This window comes from Rhipicephalus microplus, unplaced genomic scaffold (assembly GCF_043290135.1).
Source record: "Rhipicephalus microplus isolate Deutch F79 unplaced genomic scaffold, USDA_Rmic scaffold_15, whole genome shotgun sequence".
Lineage (NCBI taxonomy): Eukaryota > Metazoa > Arthropoda > Arachnida > Ixodida > Ixodidae > Rhipicephalus > Rhipicephalus microplus.
In genome coordinates, this window is record NW_027464588.1 from 22058985 (window position 1) to 22080342 (window position 21358).

Here is a 21358-nt window from a genome sequence, read left to right on the forward strand (position 1 = left end):
GACAAGTCTTATTGTTTAGAAACTGTCAGCCGGCTCTACGCATCGGGGCGATGCGTGCTAGGAGGGGGACTAATGCCACAGCTCCAACATCGCAGAAGACGCTGCCACAATTCGCGTTCGTAAAAGCCGCCAAGCAAGTAGCAAGAAAGCATGGAACGCCGCCCTGCACGCGCCACGATGCTACGCCACGGGACCGGCACGAGACTCGAGTGGCAGAAGAAGAGACCGACGAAGTTGGAGTCAGCGAGCAAGTGGCATTCTTGGCTGACCATCTTTAGCTTTGAGTTTACGGGCACAAGTTCGCCCTAAATAAAGAGTTTATATAGTACCAGGTGCTATATTTATTCGTAACAATATATATATATATATATATATATATATATATATATATATATATGATGGGGGGATATTCAATGGATCCGGTGGAAAATGCAGTATAAAAAGAGGTCGACAAACGTGCGAAAAAACACTAGTTTTACTAACGTTTCGGCAGGTCGGCCTGCCTTCGTCGGATTCACTCCGACGAAGGCAGGCCGACCTGCCGAAACGTTAGTAAAACTGGTGTTTTTTCGCACGTTTGTCGACCTCTTTTTATACTGCATATATATATATATATATATATATATATATATATATATATATATATATATATATATATATATATATATATATATATATATATATATATATATATATATATATATTGCTACATGCATGTGTATTGACATTCTAGGGGGCGACGCGCGTGTGTGCCTGACGAGGAAGACGAAGAGTGGTTCCCGCTCGATCGCTGCTGAACCGGGCATGCCATTACCGCTGGTTTTGGATATATCTAATCCCCAGCCTCATCGTTACGGCGTCTCTTCTTTTCCGTAACATATTTGGTGGAGATGGAACGTTCCCCGTCTTCACCATGAAGCTTCGCAGTGGCCGCACCATTCAGTCACCGGCCATGGCTACCAATGACAACAGCCTGTCAGCGTCTCCATCTGCAGCTCCAGCCACTACATACCTGACGATGCCCACCCCCCGTGATCCAGGTACATTCTCCGCACAACCTGGGCTCGACGTCGACTACTGGCTCCGTATGTACGAGCGTGTTAGCCACACACACCGATGGAACCCTACCATGATGCTCGCCAACGTAATATTTTACTTAGACGGCACCCCACGGTTCTGGTTCGATGCCCATGAGACCGAGCTCACCAGCTGGGATACCTTCAAGGAGCGACTACGCGACATCTTTGGGGACCCATCCGGTCGCCAAATGGAAGCGCGAAAAGAACTCGCCACTCGTGTGCAGTCGTCAACAGAGTCGTATGTCTCGTACATGCAGGATGTGCTCGCGTTGCGCCGAAAAGTCGACGAGCAAATGACAGAGAGTGACAAGGTGGGCCACATACTTAAGGGCATAGCAGACGACGCCTTCAATTTGCTCGTCTACAATAACGTCACGACCGTATACATGACTATCAAGGAATGCCGTCGCTTCGAAATGGCCAAAAGCCGCCGTGTTCTACCTCAATTCACGCGGCTACCAAACACGGCTGTTACATCCACTTGCACCGATCTCGGTGCCGCACCACCCATGCAGGACAGCGTGACACGAATAGTTCAACGGGAGCTTGAGGCGTCAAGTCCGGCACCATTTCCTCCACATCCGCTCGACCATGGTGCCGCACAAACGCCTCCGCCGGTCTCCGTTATTCAAGCCGTCGTGAGGCAGGAAATTGCAAAGCTTGGTTTTCCTGTGGCCTGCTCTGTCTCCCGACCCGTCTCCAGACCAATGACAACAAATGCACCACGCCATGACTTAAACTTGATTCCGCGATTACGCAATCTGGCGGAATGGAGGACTGCAGACGACAAGCCGATCTGCTTCCGCTGCCACCGAGTTGGCCATATCTCCCGCTACTGCCGCAGCACTTGGACGCCCTCAAACTGGAGCCAATTTTCCTCTAATCGACCATACGAGGACTTTCGTCGGTATTCGCCCAGTCGTGTGTACCCTTCTTCCGACATCCCCAACAGCCGCTCCACTGCTCGTTCACCGCCACCTCAACGCCGCCGTTCCCCATCGCCCCAACCACGCCGCTATCCGTCGCCGGTCAACTGTGGATCCTCTCGAACGGCAAACTAGATCATGCAGCTCCGAGAGGTAGTGCTGCATCGCTTGCGAATGATCCAAATTTTCCATTGACGCTCCCCACTTATACGAACTTGATTGAGGCGTATGTGGACGGTATTTCTTTGACGGCGTTAGTCGATACCGGAGCTCAAGTGTCCATAATGAGTGCTCATTTGTGTCGCCTGCTCAAAAAAGTCCTCACGCCTGCAGCAACTAAAGCCCTCCGTGTCGCTGATGGTGGAACTGTGGCCATCACTGGAATGTGTACCGCTCGTGTTAGTATTGCCGGCCGCCATGTTCCCGTTTAATTTACGGTGCTTGAAAACTGCCCCCACGACCTAATCTTTGGCATGGACTTCCAATCGACGCATTCTGCCCTCATAGATTGTGCCGCCGGTACTCTCTGCCTAGAACTTCCTCTTCTCCCGGATTCTCACCCTGAACTCCCGAACAGCTTGTGCACCACTGACTTTTTCCGGATACCGCCTAAAGCTCTCACATTCATCGAATTGGCAACACCCTCTCCCGTGCTCGACGGTGAGTATATCGTGATGCCGATTACTGATGTTCTCCTGGCGCGTGACATTACTGTCCCGCACTCTGTCGTAAGCATGACCTCTAACCGAACATATTTACCTGTTATCAATTTCGGTTTCATAAAACAAGTGCTACCCCAAGGAATTTCGGTCGCCACACTAAGGCCCTTAATTGACGACCACGTCACCTGTTTTACGGCAGACGTATGTCCCGAACACCCACATCACTCGCAGGATGCAACGTACCTCGATGCGACCTTACGCTCCATGATCGCCCCGGACCTCAAACCTGAAAAGTCAACCGCGCTATGCCGCCTTCTGGCTTCATACCGCGACATATTCGACATCGACCACCATCCACTCGGCCAGACTTCACTCGTCAAGCACTGCATTAACACAGGTGAATCTCATCCGATTCATCGGCGACCATACCGGGTGTCTGCCACCGAGCGTAAAATAATTCAACAAGAAGTCACCAAGATGTTAGCCAAAGGAATTATTGAACCCTCTTCGAGCCCTTGGGCGTCCCCCGTTGTGCTCGTTAAAAAGAAAGATGGCACGTGGCGCTTCTGCGTGGATTACCGTCATCTGAATAGAATCACGAAAAAGGACGCTTACCCTTTACCACGCATCGATGACGCTCTCGATTGTCTCTATGACGCCCAATACTTTTCCACAATAGACCTACGTTGCGGCTACTGGCAGATTGCCGTCGACGAAAAAGACCAAGAGAAGACTGCATTTGTAACTCCAGACGGCCTATATCAGTTCAAGGTTATGCCATTTGGGCTATGCAACGCCCCAGCCACGTTCGAGCGCATGATGGACTCTCTTCTACAAGGGTTCAAATGGTCAACATGTCTTTGTTATCTTGACGATGTCGTTGTATAATCCCCAACATTTGAGACCCACCTTCAGCGTTTGTCAGCTATTCTCGACATATTCCGCACTGCAGGCCTCCAATTGAACTCGTCGAAGTGCCGCTTCGGACGCCGGCAAATTACAGTGTTGGGCCACCTTGTCGACGCCTCTGGTGTGCAGCCGGACCCCGAGAAAATTCGTGCAGTCACCAGTTTTCCTGTACCCCAGTCAGCCAAAGACGTCCGGAGTTTTGTAGGACTTTGCTCCTATTTTAGAAGGTTTGTGAAAGATTTCGCAACCATCGCTCGACCCCTCACAGAGCTTCTAAAGAAAGACGTCACATTTACGTGGGGTACCGACCAAGCTGCTGCTTTTTCTCACCTAATTACGCTACTGACGACTCCACCCATATTGGCTCACTTTGACCCATTCGCTCCGACGGAAGTTCGAACCGATGCTAGTGGTCACGGAATCGGAGCCGTGTTAGCCCAGCGCCAACGGGGACACGACCGAGTTGTCGCCTACGCTAGCCGCCTCCTCACAGCTGCTGAGCGCAACTATTCTATTACGGAGCGTGAATGTCTTGCTCTTGTTTGGGCAGTCTCAAAGTTCCGCCCATATTTATATGGCACTAATTTCTCTGTGATAATTGACCATCATGCGCTATGTTGGCTTACGTCACTGAAGGATCCTACTGGCCGGCTCGGGCGCTGGGCTCTGCGACTCCAAGAGTATACCTTTACGGTGACATACAAGTCCAGACGCCTACATCAGGACGCAGACTGCCTGTCGCGCTACCCGGTCACTGAGGCGAGCACTATGCATGACACCGACACTGAGCCTTGCGTCTTTTCCCTTTCGCAAATGACATGCATCGGTGACGAGCAGCGCTATGATGCGTCCTTGCGTGCTATCATTGAGCGCCTCGAATCACCATCTTCCAGTCAGCCCGATCGCTCAGTCGTGCTCCACGATGGTGTATTATACCGCCAAAGTTTTGAGCCGGATGGACCGGCTCTGCTGCTTGTCATTCCGAAACACCTTCGCTCGGAAGTTCTACATGAACTTCATGACCTTCCGACTGCTGGTCACCTTGGTGTGTCACGCACTGACGACCGAATACGCCAACGCTTCTACTGGCCAGGGCTTGCACGCTCAGTCAGAAGATACGTTGCGGCTTGTGAGAAATGTCAGCGCCGCAAAACGCCATCGACACTTCCCGCCGGACGCCTTCAACCACTTGATATTCCGTCAGAACCGTTCTTCCGCGTTGGCTTGGACCTACTTGGCCCTTTTCCCTTGTCTTCCTCGGGTAACAAGTGGATAGCCGTGGCCACCGACTACGCCACGCGTTATGCCATCACACGAGCTCTCCCAACAAGCTGCGCCACAGATGTCACCGACTTCCTCCTCAAGGACGTGATTTTGCAACACTGAGCCCCACGGCAGCTGCTTACAGACCGTGGCCGCACCTTTTTGTCGAAGGTCATAGCCGACATCTTGCAGTCCTGTAAAACGAGACACAAGCTGACTACGTCATACCACCCACAAACCAATGGACTCACCGAGCGCCTAAATCGAATTCTTACAGACATGCTCGCTAAGTATGTTTCTACCAACCACACCGACTAGGATCTCGCGTTGCCGTACGTCACATTTGCCTACAATTCTTCGCGCCATGACACTGCCGGTTACTCTCCATTTTTTCTGCTGTTTGGCCGAGAACCAACATTGCCTCTAGACACCGTCATACCGTCCCCTGGAGTACCGACCAGTGAATATGCCATGGACGCTATCACTCGGGCCGCTCACGCACGCGAAATCACCCGTACTCGCCTTCTGACCTCTAAAGAGAAGCAACGGCGCTTGTACGACCAACGACACCGCGACGTACACTTTCCGCCCGGTTCTTTGGTACTACTCTGGTCTCCGACCCGTCAAGTTGGCTTGTCAGAAAAACTGCTTACTCGCTACACAGGCCCATACCGAGTCCTTCGTGTGGTTACGCCTGTAACATATGAAATTGGTCTTGCCACCCCGTTGCCTTCATGTGCCCAACAGGCTACCGATATTGTACATGTTGCGCGCTTGAAACCCTACGACTCTCCTAGTGACGTTGACATCTAAATGCGCCGAGACGGCGCTTGCGCCGCCGGGGGTTATGCTATATGCATGTGTATTGACATTCTAGGGGGCGACGCGCGTGTGTGCCTGACGAGGAAGACGAAGAGTGGTTCCCGCTCGATCGCTGGTGAACCGGGCACGCCATTACCGCTGGTTTTGAATATATCTAATCCCCAGCCTCGTCGTTACGGCGTCTCTTCTTTTCAGTAACAATATATATATATATATATATATATATATATATATATATATATATATATATATATATGTGTGTGTGTGTGTGTGTGTGTGTGTGTGTGTGTGTGTGTGTGTGTGTGTGTGTGTGTGTGTGGGTGGGTGGGTGGGTGGGTGGGTGTGTGTATGTATAACTTGCCGTGAGCAGGAATCAAACCTTTCTCTAATAACTTCCCCTATACATTCCTTGGCATCATTGTCTGTTCGATCTCATTATTATTGTGTCAAAACATGGAAAAATGAGCCCTTAGGTATACACTTCTTCCCCTTATTCGTTAACGAGGGTCTCGTACTGGCAGACGTGGTGCCCTTAGGTTCTTTACGAGGGACTATTGGTCAGCTGCCCTCTCGTAATGAGTTCACGCGCTACTTGACGCCGCACAGGCTCATAAAAGGGTGTTCTACACTCGGCGTGGTGGCTACAGATGGCGCTGACTGACAGTCCCACGTTTAAACTCACATATATACCCCATAAAGTGGCTGGAAGGATAGCCGCCATGATAGCTCAGTGGCTAGAGCATCGAACGCGTTATTCGAAGGTCGCAGGTTCGATTCCTAATCACGGCAAGGTATATTTTAACCCACTTTTCTTTCTTCTGATTTACATTACATTGGTTAAAATTACTTCTTCAATACATTCCTTGGCATTATTGTCTGTTAAATCTCATTTCAATATATATGTATATATATGTATATATGTATATATATATATATATATATATATATATATATATATATATATATATATATTTATACAACGGTATCTCTACCATATACATATATGTGGTACGATACCGCAGTACGAAACGTCTGTAAAACGGGCTATATAGTCGTACGAACCTCAAATTTGCCGCTGAAGCGTCATTGGAGCTAATGCTAAAGCGTTTCAATTCAACAAACATTGTTCTAACCGAATTCAAGTTCCAGTAACATATTTCGTGGCGCAATCTACTGCCTCACACTTCACACTAAGAAGAAATGGCCTGAAAGAATGGGCCGGATTTTTTGATCACCTTCAAGCCTTTAGAGCACGGTGCCACCTATCACTCTAGCATTGCGAGATGTGCCAATATATTTAAAGAAAAGACCTTAACGACCGTGGTAGCTGAGGAAAACGAGGAGGATAATTTAGCAATATTTTTTAAAAGCTCCAGGACATTTAGTGTGTGAAGCACTCTTGTCCTTATGAAAGTTGAATCCTGCGCTGCCCAGGATAACTTTGTGCCGGCGATGAATTTTAAAAGCTGGGACACAATGAGTCAATTAAAACATTTACAACCTAATCGTAAGCCATAAGTGCAGCAATAGTTACTACATTTTTTATACCTGTGCGGGCATTCACAGTCGAGTAAGCACCATTGTAAATAAAAAAGTGCATATTTCTAGAAGTGATCGCTTCTTTAGCTCCTGGCAGCATATTTATCATACGTATGCAGGAATGGTGTATATATACATTAGCAAAACACAATTACGTGCCTTGTCTAAAAAGGTGGCAGGGGTAGTAGTGCATGAAGTTTGCCCGCACTATGCTGAGTTCCTGCGCTACGCTGCCGAAAGGATTACGCTGGTCTTGTATATTTCTATGATACTTCTTAGACTGCTCTGTACCTCAATTTAACGGAGCACGAATATCTATCCTAATTGTATATTCCATATTGATTGGAGGCGTCGCGCTTTTTCATTTTAGCACTTCACGATTGAACCAATGTTTTCAATCCTGAAAAGTTTGGGTCAACTCTGGTTTTTATAGCATTTTCAAAAATGCAGAGGGATGAATTGAAACCGGAAGAAATAAAACAGGGCGACATGTCACTTTTCCAGGGTTTTATTGTTTGCGCTGTTTTAACATGATGTACGCAAGCCGACCAAAGCAGATAATGGAGTTTAGTACAAATTTATTGATAATGTGCGTGATACGTTCAATTTCGTAGGAAGCATGAAGAGTGTGATAAAGACGACAATGTCTGAGAAGCTCGTGGTCCACTACCACGATTCTCAGGATATTCACGACCTCGTAGACGCAATACAGCGTTACCTCAAGTGCTGCGGCATGACGTCACGAAACTTTCATGACTGGAACGACAACATGTAAGTGAGCTCACCACCTCATTCGCAGTTTTTACCTTTGGAAAACAAGTGTTGGTGCAGAGAGCTTACAATGCCTCAAATCATGGAGGCATTGAAAAACAATGTTACTTACGGAAAGTTGTCGGAAGAAGTACTGCGATGTACGAATGTAATGAAGCACTTTGCGAAAGGTGGTGGTTCATTGCATCGACTAAGAACAAAAAAGGAGCAAATTGTCGCCTTCGCACATACTGAGGATTAGTATCCCTCGACACGCTGTTGCCCACTCGGGTTGAATGAAGCAAGCCATTCCACAGCGTCAGACCGTGTTTCTGCTCAGCGTCGTGAACACGGGCCCCCTTCTTGGTGGTGCTGTGATAGCGCCAGACCGTGTGTGAAGCATTGAAGTCCCCAACTATGACGAGTCGGTTGCCGTTAACCATTTGACGGAGCTCGTGGATGAAGTGGTCGTATTGGCGTAACTGCTCCCATGGAGGGCTGTAAAGGTTGGCCAGGTATAAGCTTTGTTGAGTCTTCCGAGTGGGGATTATCTCCACGATAATGTGTTCGATGCCAATGTCTTCAATTTCATGAGCCTGTGCGGTTAGAGTCTTCTTGACTAGAATTACGGTGCGGGGTGAGCATGTGAGAGTGCTGTAGCTAAGGAGCTTGATTTTTTCTGTGTGGGTTTCCTTAACGCGATCATATCTAGATTATTTCTTGAACATATCCTTGCATCTATGCAGGACGAGGTCTCTAGGATCTGCATTTCCAGTGCCAAGTTCGAAGAGCGGGGAGTGGATCAGACTGTCTATGTGTGGGAGCTGCCATTCTGGCAGTTGATTCCCGCCTGGTGCCGGTCATTTGGTGCTGTCAATAGAATTCCCGCTGCAGTTTCATTCCCTAAAGCATTTACCTTTTTCCGCTTGGTCCCTGATTGCTCCACCAGCTGCTTATGGGTAACAAAATTTTTGTGTGCATATGTTATGAAGTTATGCTGTTGTGCCATGAAGCTATCAAGCTTGGCGTCGAACGTGCTTACAGTACGGGTAGGTGGGTCTACCTTTTTCATTATTTTAGTAACCACTTTCTCTATGGTTATGTCTATGGATGCGAGGAGTTTCGCAGTGAGGGCTTTTTCGAAAGGTTCAAGGTGTTGTTAGACGAGGTCAAGCATCTTCGCTTCATGTTCTTGCAGCCTTTCTTCTACCCGCTTCATTATTCCGGCTTCCGTCTGTTTTAGTATGCTGCCGTCAATTTCTAGAGTGCTACACTCGGCTGGCGGGCGTTGTTGTACCCTCTATTGTAGATCTTGGACTTTATTTTCTAGAGCCCGGATGATCGCTGTCTGAGCAGGCGAGATGGTCGAGGCACTTGTAGTATTTAGAGAACTGGGCCCGTCACTACCGGTCACCGTGGTGGTGTAACTGATTCCCCTAACGGAGCGAGACCGTGATGGCGTGCGGGATCCAGAGCGACCTTCTTTCTTAGAGTGAGAACGTCATCGGTCATATTTTGGGGGAAAAGAGGGTGCCCGTGAAATATTTGGTGTGATAACTTACCCGGGTAAATCATTGGTGCAAGCACAGCAGCGATTCTCAAGCGCGCGGGCTTTATCGAGCTGCTGGCGTCTTACTTGATAAGGAGGGGTGTTGCTTAGGAGTTTCTTCTATCATTCTTTTCCAGCAGTCTCAATGTGTTCTCCGCAGATCTTGCACATCGGTTGGCAGTCATGTGGTTCTGTGTCCTTGTCGTGGCCGCATTTGTAGCAGAAGTTCGCTTTCGGCTGGGGGCAAATGTCTTTTGGGTCACCTATGGCGCCACAGGTTGGGCAATATTCGATGGACTTCCGGTGTGACTTGCATCGCTAGTCTCCACTGAGGTATGTTACGTAAAAAGGAACGTGCTGCCCGTCAGAAGTGATAACTGCAGCTGTAGAAGATTCCAGCAAGCGCGTGCCAAGAACGTGGTATCTTGGGTCTACGCGAAGTTCTGCAACAATCTTTGTGGGGCTTGTTCCTGGTTCGAGGCCATAGATCACTCCGCGGCACACATCATCGGTGTGTCGAATGTGCGGATTTTCCTGATATATTACTCCATCAAGCTGTATAGAATTTATACTTTGCAGTTTGGAAGCTCGTTCAGTACTTGCTGTGATTGCGATGATCACATTCTCTACTTTCTGCACCTGCACTCGCACATGGTCATAGAAGTCCTGCTGGCCAAGCGACTGGATCTTCCGATGGCATGTGTAACATCGATGAGTGTTCGTTTTGAAAGATATAGTCCTGGTTGTGGGCGGATACAATTTTGAAGTCATCAGTTGGGAATGGCCGCATCCTAGTGCTGCGTTGACGTTGCGGTGGAGATTCGGCGTCTGGCTTCACAGGTTGCGTAGCTCGTTCTTCGGCTGACTTGTCTTCTTTCGCTGACCTGCCTTTACGGACAGCTTGAAGCCACTGAATGTGGGCTTTGCCTGTCGTTTTGGCACCATTTTCATGAAACGTCCATTGTGATGCCGTTCTTGAGTTACCCTCCATGTTGTGCACTTGCATCGTACCCGGGTTTTCTTGACGTGGGTTAGACGTCTGCGTTTTCATGAGAGCGTTCGCTCTTTACCTCGGACGCTGCGTCTCTGTGCTGCGCAAGCAGCGTGCTCGTGCACCTACAAGCCACTGGCGTCCAGCTCGTTTCGCAGGCCCGTCCTCGTGCCACAGCGGCGTTCGCGTGCAGCGCGGCTTCTGAATTCCTTGGCGATGCTGCGTCTCAGCGAACAGGGCACAATATGTTTAGAGTTCAATATCTGCTAAAAAAGTACACTCCCTATGATGAGTCTCGTGTCAAACGATTCCCTGTAACGTGAGGAATTCCAGGTCACGAAACGCAAGCAGTGTCTAGGCAAGGTTGCAAAGAAAATAGTAATAAGAGCAGGAGCCCATGTGAGGTGCGACTACAGACCTCAGCCCCCTGGCCACCGCATCGGTGGGAAAATTAAAAACAAAACTCCAACCTCGATCTTCTTCGCTAATAATGAGCTTATGATAGTCAAACAAAAACCACCAGAGTTTTCAGAGTGCAGTTTGTCAATCTAGACCAAATCATTGTTTCACAACAGTGTTCCTTTAATGTCACCGAACGTCAAAATGCATTGACACGCACTTTCTTGTGCGTTTGTGTTGAACACTTCACTGTTCTTTTAGCTGTTAAAGATGCAAAAAAAGCAAAGCTAATAGCCCAATACGGGGTATCCAAACCCACCCACAGGATGGTTTATAGTATCAATGATTATACAGGTCAGCACGATTCGTGGATATTCGATGCTTGGAAAAAAAACCCTAACCTATCCACAAGTATCTAATTCCTTAACTCGTCTCATCTTCATTTGACTTCTCTTTGCAGTTACTTCCACTGTGACGCGTCAAACCCGAGCCATGAACGGTGCTCGGTGCCGCCGTCGTGCTGCCGCCCCGAGTCGACCTTCACTGGCATCTTCTGTGGGCGCAGCGTGCTGAACTTGTCCGATCCCGAGGCTTGGTTCCGCGTTCACACGGGAAGCTGCCCTGACGCGACAAACCGCTACGTGAAGGAGCACGTCATGATCATCGGGGGTGTCTGCCTCATCGCCGTCATTGTTCTGGCCTTCATCGACATGGTCACGAACGCTGTAATTGACGAAATCGACATCATTCGCAAGATATAAGACCATGTCAACGATGCGGAGGCCGGAGTGTCATGCGCATTCACAACCTAAGCTGCAATATTCGTTGGAGCGTTTCTCGTTATTGGCTATTTAGATTTACACATTCAATCTTTTCTGGTAATCAATTTCGGTCATTTTTAATGTCTTTTTAAAATATCTTTAGCACCTTAGGCCACAATAGCGAATAATCGGATATTAAATAGTTGATTGAAGGATGTAAAAATTGAGGGGCTTGGTTTCCTTTGTTATACATTATAATAAATAAACCTAACAGACAGTGATGCAAGGATAGTGTATGAATTAAAAACAAAAGTAGGCGAAAAGGTTACTTGCTGTTAGCAGTCATCCAGCTGTCCTCTTTAGGGAGGTATCTATTTTCATTTAACTGTAGTGTCAGTGAGCGCCACTAGCAACCCTGACTCTGTGTTTAGAACATTTTTCGGCATGTTGGCATCACGCAGCACGTGAATATATTACGAGCTGGCAGCTGAATAATAATCACTCGCATGCAGCCTAAATACATCATGTCTTCCAGAATCAAAGCCTCACTATGAACGAAGGAAAGAAATTGTGAATTTAAGGCTCATTTATCATTACCTATTCCCCTCTGGCAATATGGATGAGGAATAAAGTGGTACAGTACATGACGTAGACGTGACGCCGTCTTTGCATGAAAACGCTGAAATCCACATATATAGAAGGATTTCGATTCACAGAAAAGCATAGAGGCCTGCGTGAGTGACAGTGTTCTCTTCCCGGCTCCTCTACAACGGGGTAGGGAAACGGGAAATCAACCACACGATGGATAACGATGGTGATTTATGGTGGTGAGTATATACTGTTGTTACAAGTTGACAAAGTGCTATAATCTACATGGAATTGAATCATTTGTAAGAAGGTTATGGGTGCTCTTGCGACCACAGTCTCACTGTTGACCTCAAGCCAAGCGCCGAACACAACTTGATCAGGTTGCAGCACATTACGATATCGACAAGTAAAACAAATAAAATTTAGTCGTTCGCGAGTTAATGCAGGTTAGGTAAAAACAGTGTTCATGTGTTTCTGGCACCTGATGGTGATTATAACTGGCGCCACTTTCACTGCAGCTGACAATATGGGCATAACAGGCGCAAACGTTTCGGGAAAGGAACATAAAAATGCAGAAAACACAACTGCATTTTCTGTCATTATTATCAAAAATTTCAATTAAAAATCAAGCAATTTTTTCTCTCCGACGACCGCCGTTTTCCTCTAAATATTGTCAAATTTGCCGTGTGTACTTAACGTTTCGTGTACGGTTTTCTAAAGCCATTTCAATTACAAGCGCCTTATTGCTGAATTCCTCCTCGCTCGGCATTTTACTTGATCATAGGTGAGTAGTGAAGCAGGATCCTTCTAACTTTTGAAGTGTACCAGTGCTGAGTAGTGTGGTTTTCTTTATATGCAAGGTACATCAATAACTGGCAGCGCACAACTTTCTCTTTAGACTTTCAAACAAAATTCTGGGACTCAGTCCCCCTAATTTTTTTAAGTTGGTAAGGAGCGTTCATTATGGTAACATTTCCCCTTGAGCGGGTAATTTTTTTCTCTGAAGCCAATGCCCTATTTATTTACAGATGTGCCCTAAAGGGTGTAATAGTACTACACAAGGCTTTGCCAATATTGGTGCGCCTTGATATTGTAACCCGTTAAAACATGTTAGAACAGTCTTTCTATTTTTTAACCTTTCTTTAATATACAATATCAGCCACACTATTCATGCAGTAGAAAAAGAAGACGACGATCGGTTGCTTTTCTTTTTCAATTAGATTGTCAAATGAGTGAGGTGGTTTAATGATAACTGTATCAAGTAAATTATGCGATAGGGCGAAAATTTACTTCAGAATGTTTGGCTTGGGGCGTGAAATTGTAGCAATATCTTTGTGTCTCCTCGGATACCACGCGTTTTTCATTGGTTAATTGTCATTTTCTTTCTGGTGTTTAAAGTACTAGTCACGTCAGCAGTGTTTTGGCAGCCTGCTGAAGAAAAAATTGTATTCACAGGAGACTTTAATTCACTGCATTTGTCTTGGGAGCTGAGGACACATTCTTGTGGAAGGCAGCTGTGGGAATAGACCATTGACCACAGCCACTCGTGTCCAAATAAAGGCCACGCAACATTTGTCCGAAGTCAGACCTCGCTCAGTATTAGATTGACCCTTTTTCTTCAATGCAATCAATTTTTTGTCATCGGCTGTTGTTGACTCAACAACTAACAGCGATCACCTTCTTATTGTTTTTATATTACTTGTTGAGTCATAACTTCAAATCGGCCAACACGCACATATGAAAACCATGGTAAATTTTATGCCTGTCTGCATTCTGCAATTTCTAAATTTCAAAATGCGAGTGCTAACGAGATTGCATGTACGAATGGCTATATGCTAAAGAGATCTAGAAAAAATTCTGAATTCACTATTCGATTGAGTAAATGACCTTCATCTTGTTGGTGGAAGGATCAATGTACGCGGAAATATAGAAGCCTAAATTCTGCCAAAAATCTTTTCAATGATCAGTACTCAACAAACTGGAAATACTATCTCTCGTATTGAAGCGTACTATTGCTCTCGTATTGAAGCTTACTATTAGGCGTGCGAAAAAAAAATACGATAGTTCACATCACAATTACCCTTCCAAATTTAAAAAAAATGAGCGTGATTTGTTCTCATAGCTCGTGAGATGGAAAGTACTGCCAACGCCTTTAATCTTACAATCATGTGTCTTTATGCCGGAAGAAATGAACTACTCTCTAGAAGAAAAAGTGCTAAGTTTAGAGCACTGCCTCACTGCTAAATTTTCCGCTATTCGCTTTGTGCTAGTAAATTCACTTGGATTTAAAAAAAATTGTTAGCTGAAGTAAGTCACAAAGTACTATGCCGAATAAAGACATCTTCAGGACCAGATGAGAAAAAAATAATTTTTTGTTTACGGTCTTACTTCAGGAATTGCCTAATCTTCTGCTGAAACTTATGAATTATTTGTTAGGGAGCGCATGGATCCCACCAGAATGGAAACTTGCTAAAATTGTGTTGTTGCTCTGAAATCAAAATGGAGCATACATGTTGAATAACAAAATACCAAACACATTGCCACTAAACTTTAGTGGAATTGGTCTATAGGATAATCAAAATACAAACAAGGAACCTATTGAAGAGAAACCAGTTTATAGCGTTTGTTCGATTGGGTTAAGGACTGGTTGTTTATTTTTGAATATCAATTTTCATTTGAAAAGTCGTATGCAATTTGCTCGGCAACATAACAAATCTGCAGCTTTAATTACTTTACGCTTCGCTAAAGCATATCGCACTGTAGAGCACGGTGTTTTTATAAATCGATTAAAATAGCTTGATTTCCACCGTACTTATTAACGTAGGCTCACACGTTTCTTGCAGACAGAAAATTTTACTGTTTTAAAGACGGGTATAGATTATCTACTCACTCACAATTGAGAGGGGTACCGCAAGACTCAGTGGTTTTTCCAGTGCTGTTTAATGCACTAAACAGCACCATTACACGTCACCAGAACATAACAAATTATGCAGACCATGTCGCGTTTTTCGCAATCGCACATAACATTCAAACTTTATCTGAACGGTCACAAATTTACCTTAACACTCTGAATGGCTTGCTAGATGGTAAGTGATTTATGCTTAATTCGAGTGAATGTGTGCTTCTTATTCTCCCGCTGCAATGCCTCGTGAGCATCTCACAGTCTTATTATCATCAGGATGTACGACAGGTAGAATCTATTAAGCAACTAGAAGTAATTCATCATACATTGCTTAACTGATGACCTCCCATTGATTATATCGCCGGAAAATGTGCGCGGGCCTGTGGCGTATTACGTAAGCTAAGCAACTACCTCATCAGTATTAGAAGAGAGCCGCTGTTAAAGATATATCCCATATACATTCGTCCTATTTTGGAAGCTGGTTGTACAACTTTCTCTAAGGCTTCAGCTTGAAAATTAAGACCTCTTATTTGTTTTCGGGAAGAGAAGCCTTGTGCTTATGTCCTAGCCTGCATGAAACAGTTCCTAACAATAGGTGATGTACCTAGAATAGAAAGTTCCTACTATTTCTAGCAAAATCTGCTTTTGACTGTACAAACATTCTTGACAATTTATGATTTACTATTACAACAATCAGAAACAGCGTTTTTTTTTCAAACCGGTATGAATTTTCGAAGCTTCATGGCCACGATTTCTTAGCTAACAAATCATCAACGCACATATATGCGATATCATCCCGACTCGTCATAAGTCATACCTTGTGGAAATTTAATTTGATAATATTTTTTTCAAATAACGCCCAATTACTTCCCTGTAATATCTTAGGTGCTTTATTACAAGATCACTTGCGCCGTATTACAACAATTGTTACTGTTCTTTCAGACGCATCACAATCGGATGAAAGCTGTTGTGTTGGTATAATTAAACCGAATTCTTATTGTTCCTATACTTTTCAACTATCTGATTTATATCCGTTTTTGTGGCTGACAGTTGTGGTCACTTTGCGCCAGTTAGATATGGCAATTACACCAGCTGTCAGGATAACATCTTCTCAATCTTTCAGTGCGGCAGTTCCTGTTGGTGCTGAATCTTGTCTAATATAGGCGTTCCATGGACGAGTACCTGCTTACCCGCAGGTCATGGGATCGAATTCCGAAGGCAGTGCCTGCATTTTCGATGCAGGCGGAAATGCTGTAGACCCATGTGCTCAGATTTGGGTGCACGTTAAAGAATCCCAAGTGGCCGAAATTTCCGGAGCCCTCTACTACGGCGTCTCTCATATTCAAATGGTGGTTTTGGGACGTTAAACCTCACGCATCAACCAATCAATCAACCAACATTTATTATATTCCTGGCAGTATGCCTTTTGCTAAACTTGTAAACTAGAAGTACATGTTATGAGGCTGCGCTGCCGATTCTAAATTTCTACAAACACAGGTCTGGTTAGGCACCTTCGCCACAGTGCGCGTTCTGTGGTGAACTGAAAACAATAAATCATTTTTATGCCTGCGCTCGGTTTAGTACAGAGCGAAAATTGTTTTAGAAATACTTTTACGTGGTATTAGAATGAATTTATTTCTGCTTGTCATTTGGTTATTAGGAACCTCTATATCTGGGTTCTCCATTAAGAAGGCATGCGCGGCTGTCAAGGACTATAATAATGAAACTCATTCGTTGACTAGTTTATCAGTATTATTATGCTGACATAACTAAGACTTTTATACGTATAATAATAAGGGTAATACTCTAACCTAATAGATTTTCGTTTCCTTGTTTTCTATTTATTTAAATGTATGCATTAGGTCAAGCACCATAGTCTTCCAGGTAATCTGTATTCTTTCTAAAATATTACTTGTATTATTCTGAAGCTTCATACTTTTCCGTAAAACCAATAAATTCTTGGCTTATCCCCCACGGTGGGTATGCGCCACCGGCCATAGGTGAAAAGAAAATGCTGTTTTAAGAAGCTTGCTTTGAGCATTCGGCACCTCTACTCTGGGCTACTGTCTCAGGGATGTTCACTACAGAATAGACTAATTTATCAGTCAGACTCAAAGAATATAGACCTAAATTCTTCAGTCTTTTAAACTTTTCAATATAATTATTCAGTAATTATTTGTTGTGAAACTTATCCCTAGCATAGACGAGTGGTATTGCGAACAAAAAAAATTCACCTAACACTCGGCTAATTGTTGTTAAATGAAATAGATGATTCTCTTGCGAAGGCATCGCTTTTAACACCCATCGTTCGTAATTTCCCTCCTACAGTACACCTTACGGTGGCGCAATTTCGCACACTTAAAATCAGGCAAAATTTATCAGACCCTGCACTGACGGCTTCCCCGGAGTACAACTGCTTGTTATTTCCCTGGCACAGTGAACTGTATAATTCAAGGATGATGGAAGTTGTCATCACAAAATTTCGTTGCCGCGTTACCTCCTTCAATTTTTACTTGCATAAATCAGGTTTATTGAATTCCCCTATGTGCATTTACTGTAATCAAGAGGAAACGATCAGTCGTTTTTTATTACATTGTCGCAGTTCCGATTTATTCAGGCGAAGCATACTAGCACCAGCTCTTCAAAACCTGAGCTTGCAATTATCGCAACCTGATTTTTTTTTATTTGAAGCCTCTACACTGGGTTTGCGCCACAGGAATGTTTTATTCGCCGTTCAGAAATACATCACTGCCACTAAATAATTTTTTTCTAAGCTATGGTCTCTCAAATTTTTCCTTATTTCTTTTTCTGCAAATTCGCAATTGGCACTTCAAATCATAAATAAATAACAAAAGTTTTTAGGAATGAAGCAATGCTGAAAGTATCGGGCAAATTCACCTTATAATCGGCCAATCCTCTCCATTGGGTACGAGCCATTTGCAGAGGAGAACAACAACAACAACAATTCCCTGCATTGGATAAGAGCCATGAGATGAAAAGAAAAAGAAGAAGAACATACACGAACGCACGGAGGCTTTCGAACAGCGACTGACGTTTGCCTGCTCTGAGGGTTTGGCCAAGAATTCAATAGTTGTGATTGATTTTATTCATTCTTTTTTTTCGTAAGTGTTTCTATTGTGTCCTTATTGATTAGCGAGTGTATTTTCAGATAGTACGACCAGGCAGATGCCGTTTTCCTCACCTGGACCAGGGGCTTTCCTCTGGTCTGCTTCTCTTCCTTCGCAGGAATTACCAGTGGACTTGTTGTTACGCAAAGGCATCTCATCCGTTCCTGTGGCATTGGTCCCAAGCAACAATGGTATCATACGGATGAAGAATCCAAAAATGATTCAGACGGAGTTGAGAGCCGCTACAACTCACTACCAAAGCATCACAGAGGTCAGGCAGTTCGGCAAGGGTGGCATTCTTTGCTTCTCGTCTGACCAGCTCTGTGTTCGAGACCTACTAAAATGCTCGGTATTTGCTACCAACCCGGTGAGCGCATTCATTCCACCTCACCTAGCTTACGTCAAAGGCCTCGTTCGGGGTGTCGATGTCAACTTGACCCCAACTGAGATATTAGATATGTTTTCAGAAGCAGGTGTGATAGCTATCTATAGATGTAGTCGAGTTGTGGACAAGAACAAGGTCCCAACGGAGTCCGTGATTGCCACATTTGCCGGCTCGAATCGCCCAACCGAAATCAAAGCGTGGCCTTTAATATACAGAGTAGAGCCACTATCACCTCGTCCCCTACAGTGTATTAAGTGTTGGCGTTATGGGCACACAGTGAAAGGGTGCAGGTCAGTACCTAGATGCAGAATTTGTGGTGAGACGCACAATTCAAACGACTGTAAAAGTAATGAAGAAAAGTGCTGTCATTGCCATGAAGCACACTGCGCTGATAACCCAAACTGCTCAGCCAAGGCACGTGAAATCTAAATACTTGAAATCGTAGACAGAAGGCGATGCTCCCGAAAGGATGCCATTGCTGAAATTCAAGCCCGAACTCAAGGGTATGCAGGAGCATCTGCCCGCCATAACATAGCAATGGAAGCATCCTTTTCCCTATCAATTGCGGATATGATCGAGAAGGCTGTGGATAAGGCAATGCAACGCCTTGCTACCACCTTATGTGAGTCGCTGTCGCACATTAGGAATAACCAAATCGCACAAGTCTATGGAGCGCATATAGATATAAGTACGGCTGTAAAAAATGCTGAGTCTGCACACCCGGCAAGTGAGGCAGAATCTGAGATAACTCCACCAGATGCACAGTCTACAAAGCCCTCTGGAGAAGGCGTTCAGAGGCAAAGCGAGGGTGCACAGGAAACTTCTCAGGACGCACAAGATATGGACATAGATCCCAAATGCCTAAAGCGTTCTAGATCCCCTGCGTCGAAAAAACCTAGCTCGCCGAAACATGTAAAAAGCAAGAAATACCAGAAAGACAACCTTTCAAAAACCGATTTTCTAAAAAAAAGTATTTTAGAAAAGGTGATTGCCGAAAGCATTTTAACGAAATCATAGGGTCTCTTAAAATTATACATTGCAATTGCCGTCTCTTCACTCAGCCACAACAGATCTGTTATACCTGTCTTCCAAATTGGATCCGGCTATTATTGCTTACAAGAAACTTGTCTGTCCACACATCATGTATTTCACCTACCCAACTTCCAAACCTTTCGTCTAGACCGTCCATCCAAAGGTGAAGGTTTAGCTTTCTTTATAAACAATAAAATTAGTTTACAAGTCAAAAACTCATACAAATGTATGTCTTCTGAATGCGAAATTTTCGCGTTAGATATTACCTTGCCAGGATACTTGCCTTTCTCGCTAATAAACGTCTACTTTCCTGTAGGCGTTCAAGACACGAGACTGTTAGATATGGCAGCTAATTCAGGCTGTAAAGAAAAAATTATAGTTGGTGACTTCTACTCTCACCATACCTGCTGGGGTTTTAGAACTGATCAGTGTGGACAACGGTTGTGGGACTGGTCGGTAGACAACAACTGATTGTGCCTTAACGCTAGAACTCCCACATTTATTCGAGGTCATTCACGCTCCGCCTTAGATTTAAGCTTTATAAACTCGGCCATTGCTAGTACATCGTGGACGGCCCTTGATTGCACCTCCAACTGTGACCACTTTCCAATAATGTTCGAGATCGCTTGCCCCGTCAAACCATCATGCTTCCATTCCCGAACCTATATAAATTATGCAAAATTTCAACACGACCTAAAAATGCTTTAGACGCTCCTTCTCAGGATGGAGATGACACTAAAGCTATGAAAATAAGCGCAGTAATTAAAAGGGCATACAAAAACGCTGAATTTACTGTTAAATCGGCGAACAGAATACCCTATAGCCCCTGGTGGAATTCCAACTGTTCAAGAGATCACAGACGAAGACAGGCAGCTTGGAAGAAGCTAATACATAATCAGTCCCCTAAGAACTGGGCAGATTATAAATTTCTTGCCGCTGTATTTAAACACACGGTGGCCCAAGCTAAAGAAGATTAGGATAAAAGACATTTCGATTTTCTCTCGAAATCCAAAAATAAGAAAGCTTTATTTCAATATGTGCGATCTCGCAAAATCCTGCCGTCTACATTAAATACCAATTATGGAAAACTATCATTGGAAGAAACGAAGAACTCTTTAGAGTCAATTGGCAGAGGTCTAGAAATTAGATTTTCTTCGATTATGGCTTTCAACTGGCAAAAGTCTAGCATAATCACTGACTTCGAAAACGTAACGCTGTCTGAAGCATCAAAAGTCATTCGAGATCTACGATCGTCAGCTCCTGGTCCAGATGGAATCACAGTTCCTATGATTAAAATTTTATTCAAGCTATCCCCCGGCGCCGTCATTAATCTCATAAACTACTCTTTAAAGAATGCCTGGATACCGTATGACTCGAAAATATCTAAGGTTTTCCCATTAATAAAAAAGCAAGGAGTAGGTTTTACCATAGAAAATATCAGACCCATCTCGCTAACTTCGAACATGGTGAAACTCATAGAGAGGGTTTTAAAGGGCCGAATAAACTCCTGGATGACGAATAAGGTCATATTAAAGCCAAATCAAATTGGTTTTCGTTGTGAATGCTCAATTTGGTGCGCCCATGCGGATTTAGAGAGTCGAATACAGCTTGCTCGTAAAAGGAAACAGTACGCCGCATTAGTAACTCTCGACATAGCTAAAGCGTACGACAGT

At 44.7% G+C, this 21358-nt stretch overlaps 1 protein-coding gene across 1 annotated transcript in view; it reads left to right on the forward strand.

The window, feature by feature from the left end:
- Nucleotides 1-11545: 11545 nt before the first annotated feature.
- Nucleotides 11546-21358, forward strand: part of LOC119186575 (tetraspanin-33) — a 40479-nt gene continuing 30666 nt past the window's right edge. The window contains exon 1 of the mRNA XM_075883048.1: nt 11546-11614. Coding sequence (XP_075739163.1) covers nt 11546-11614 — 69 coding nt within the window. The remainder of the gene's footprint in view (nt 11615-21358) is intronic.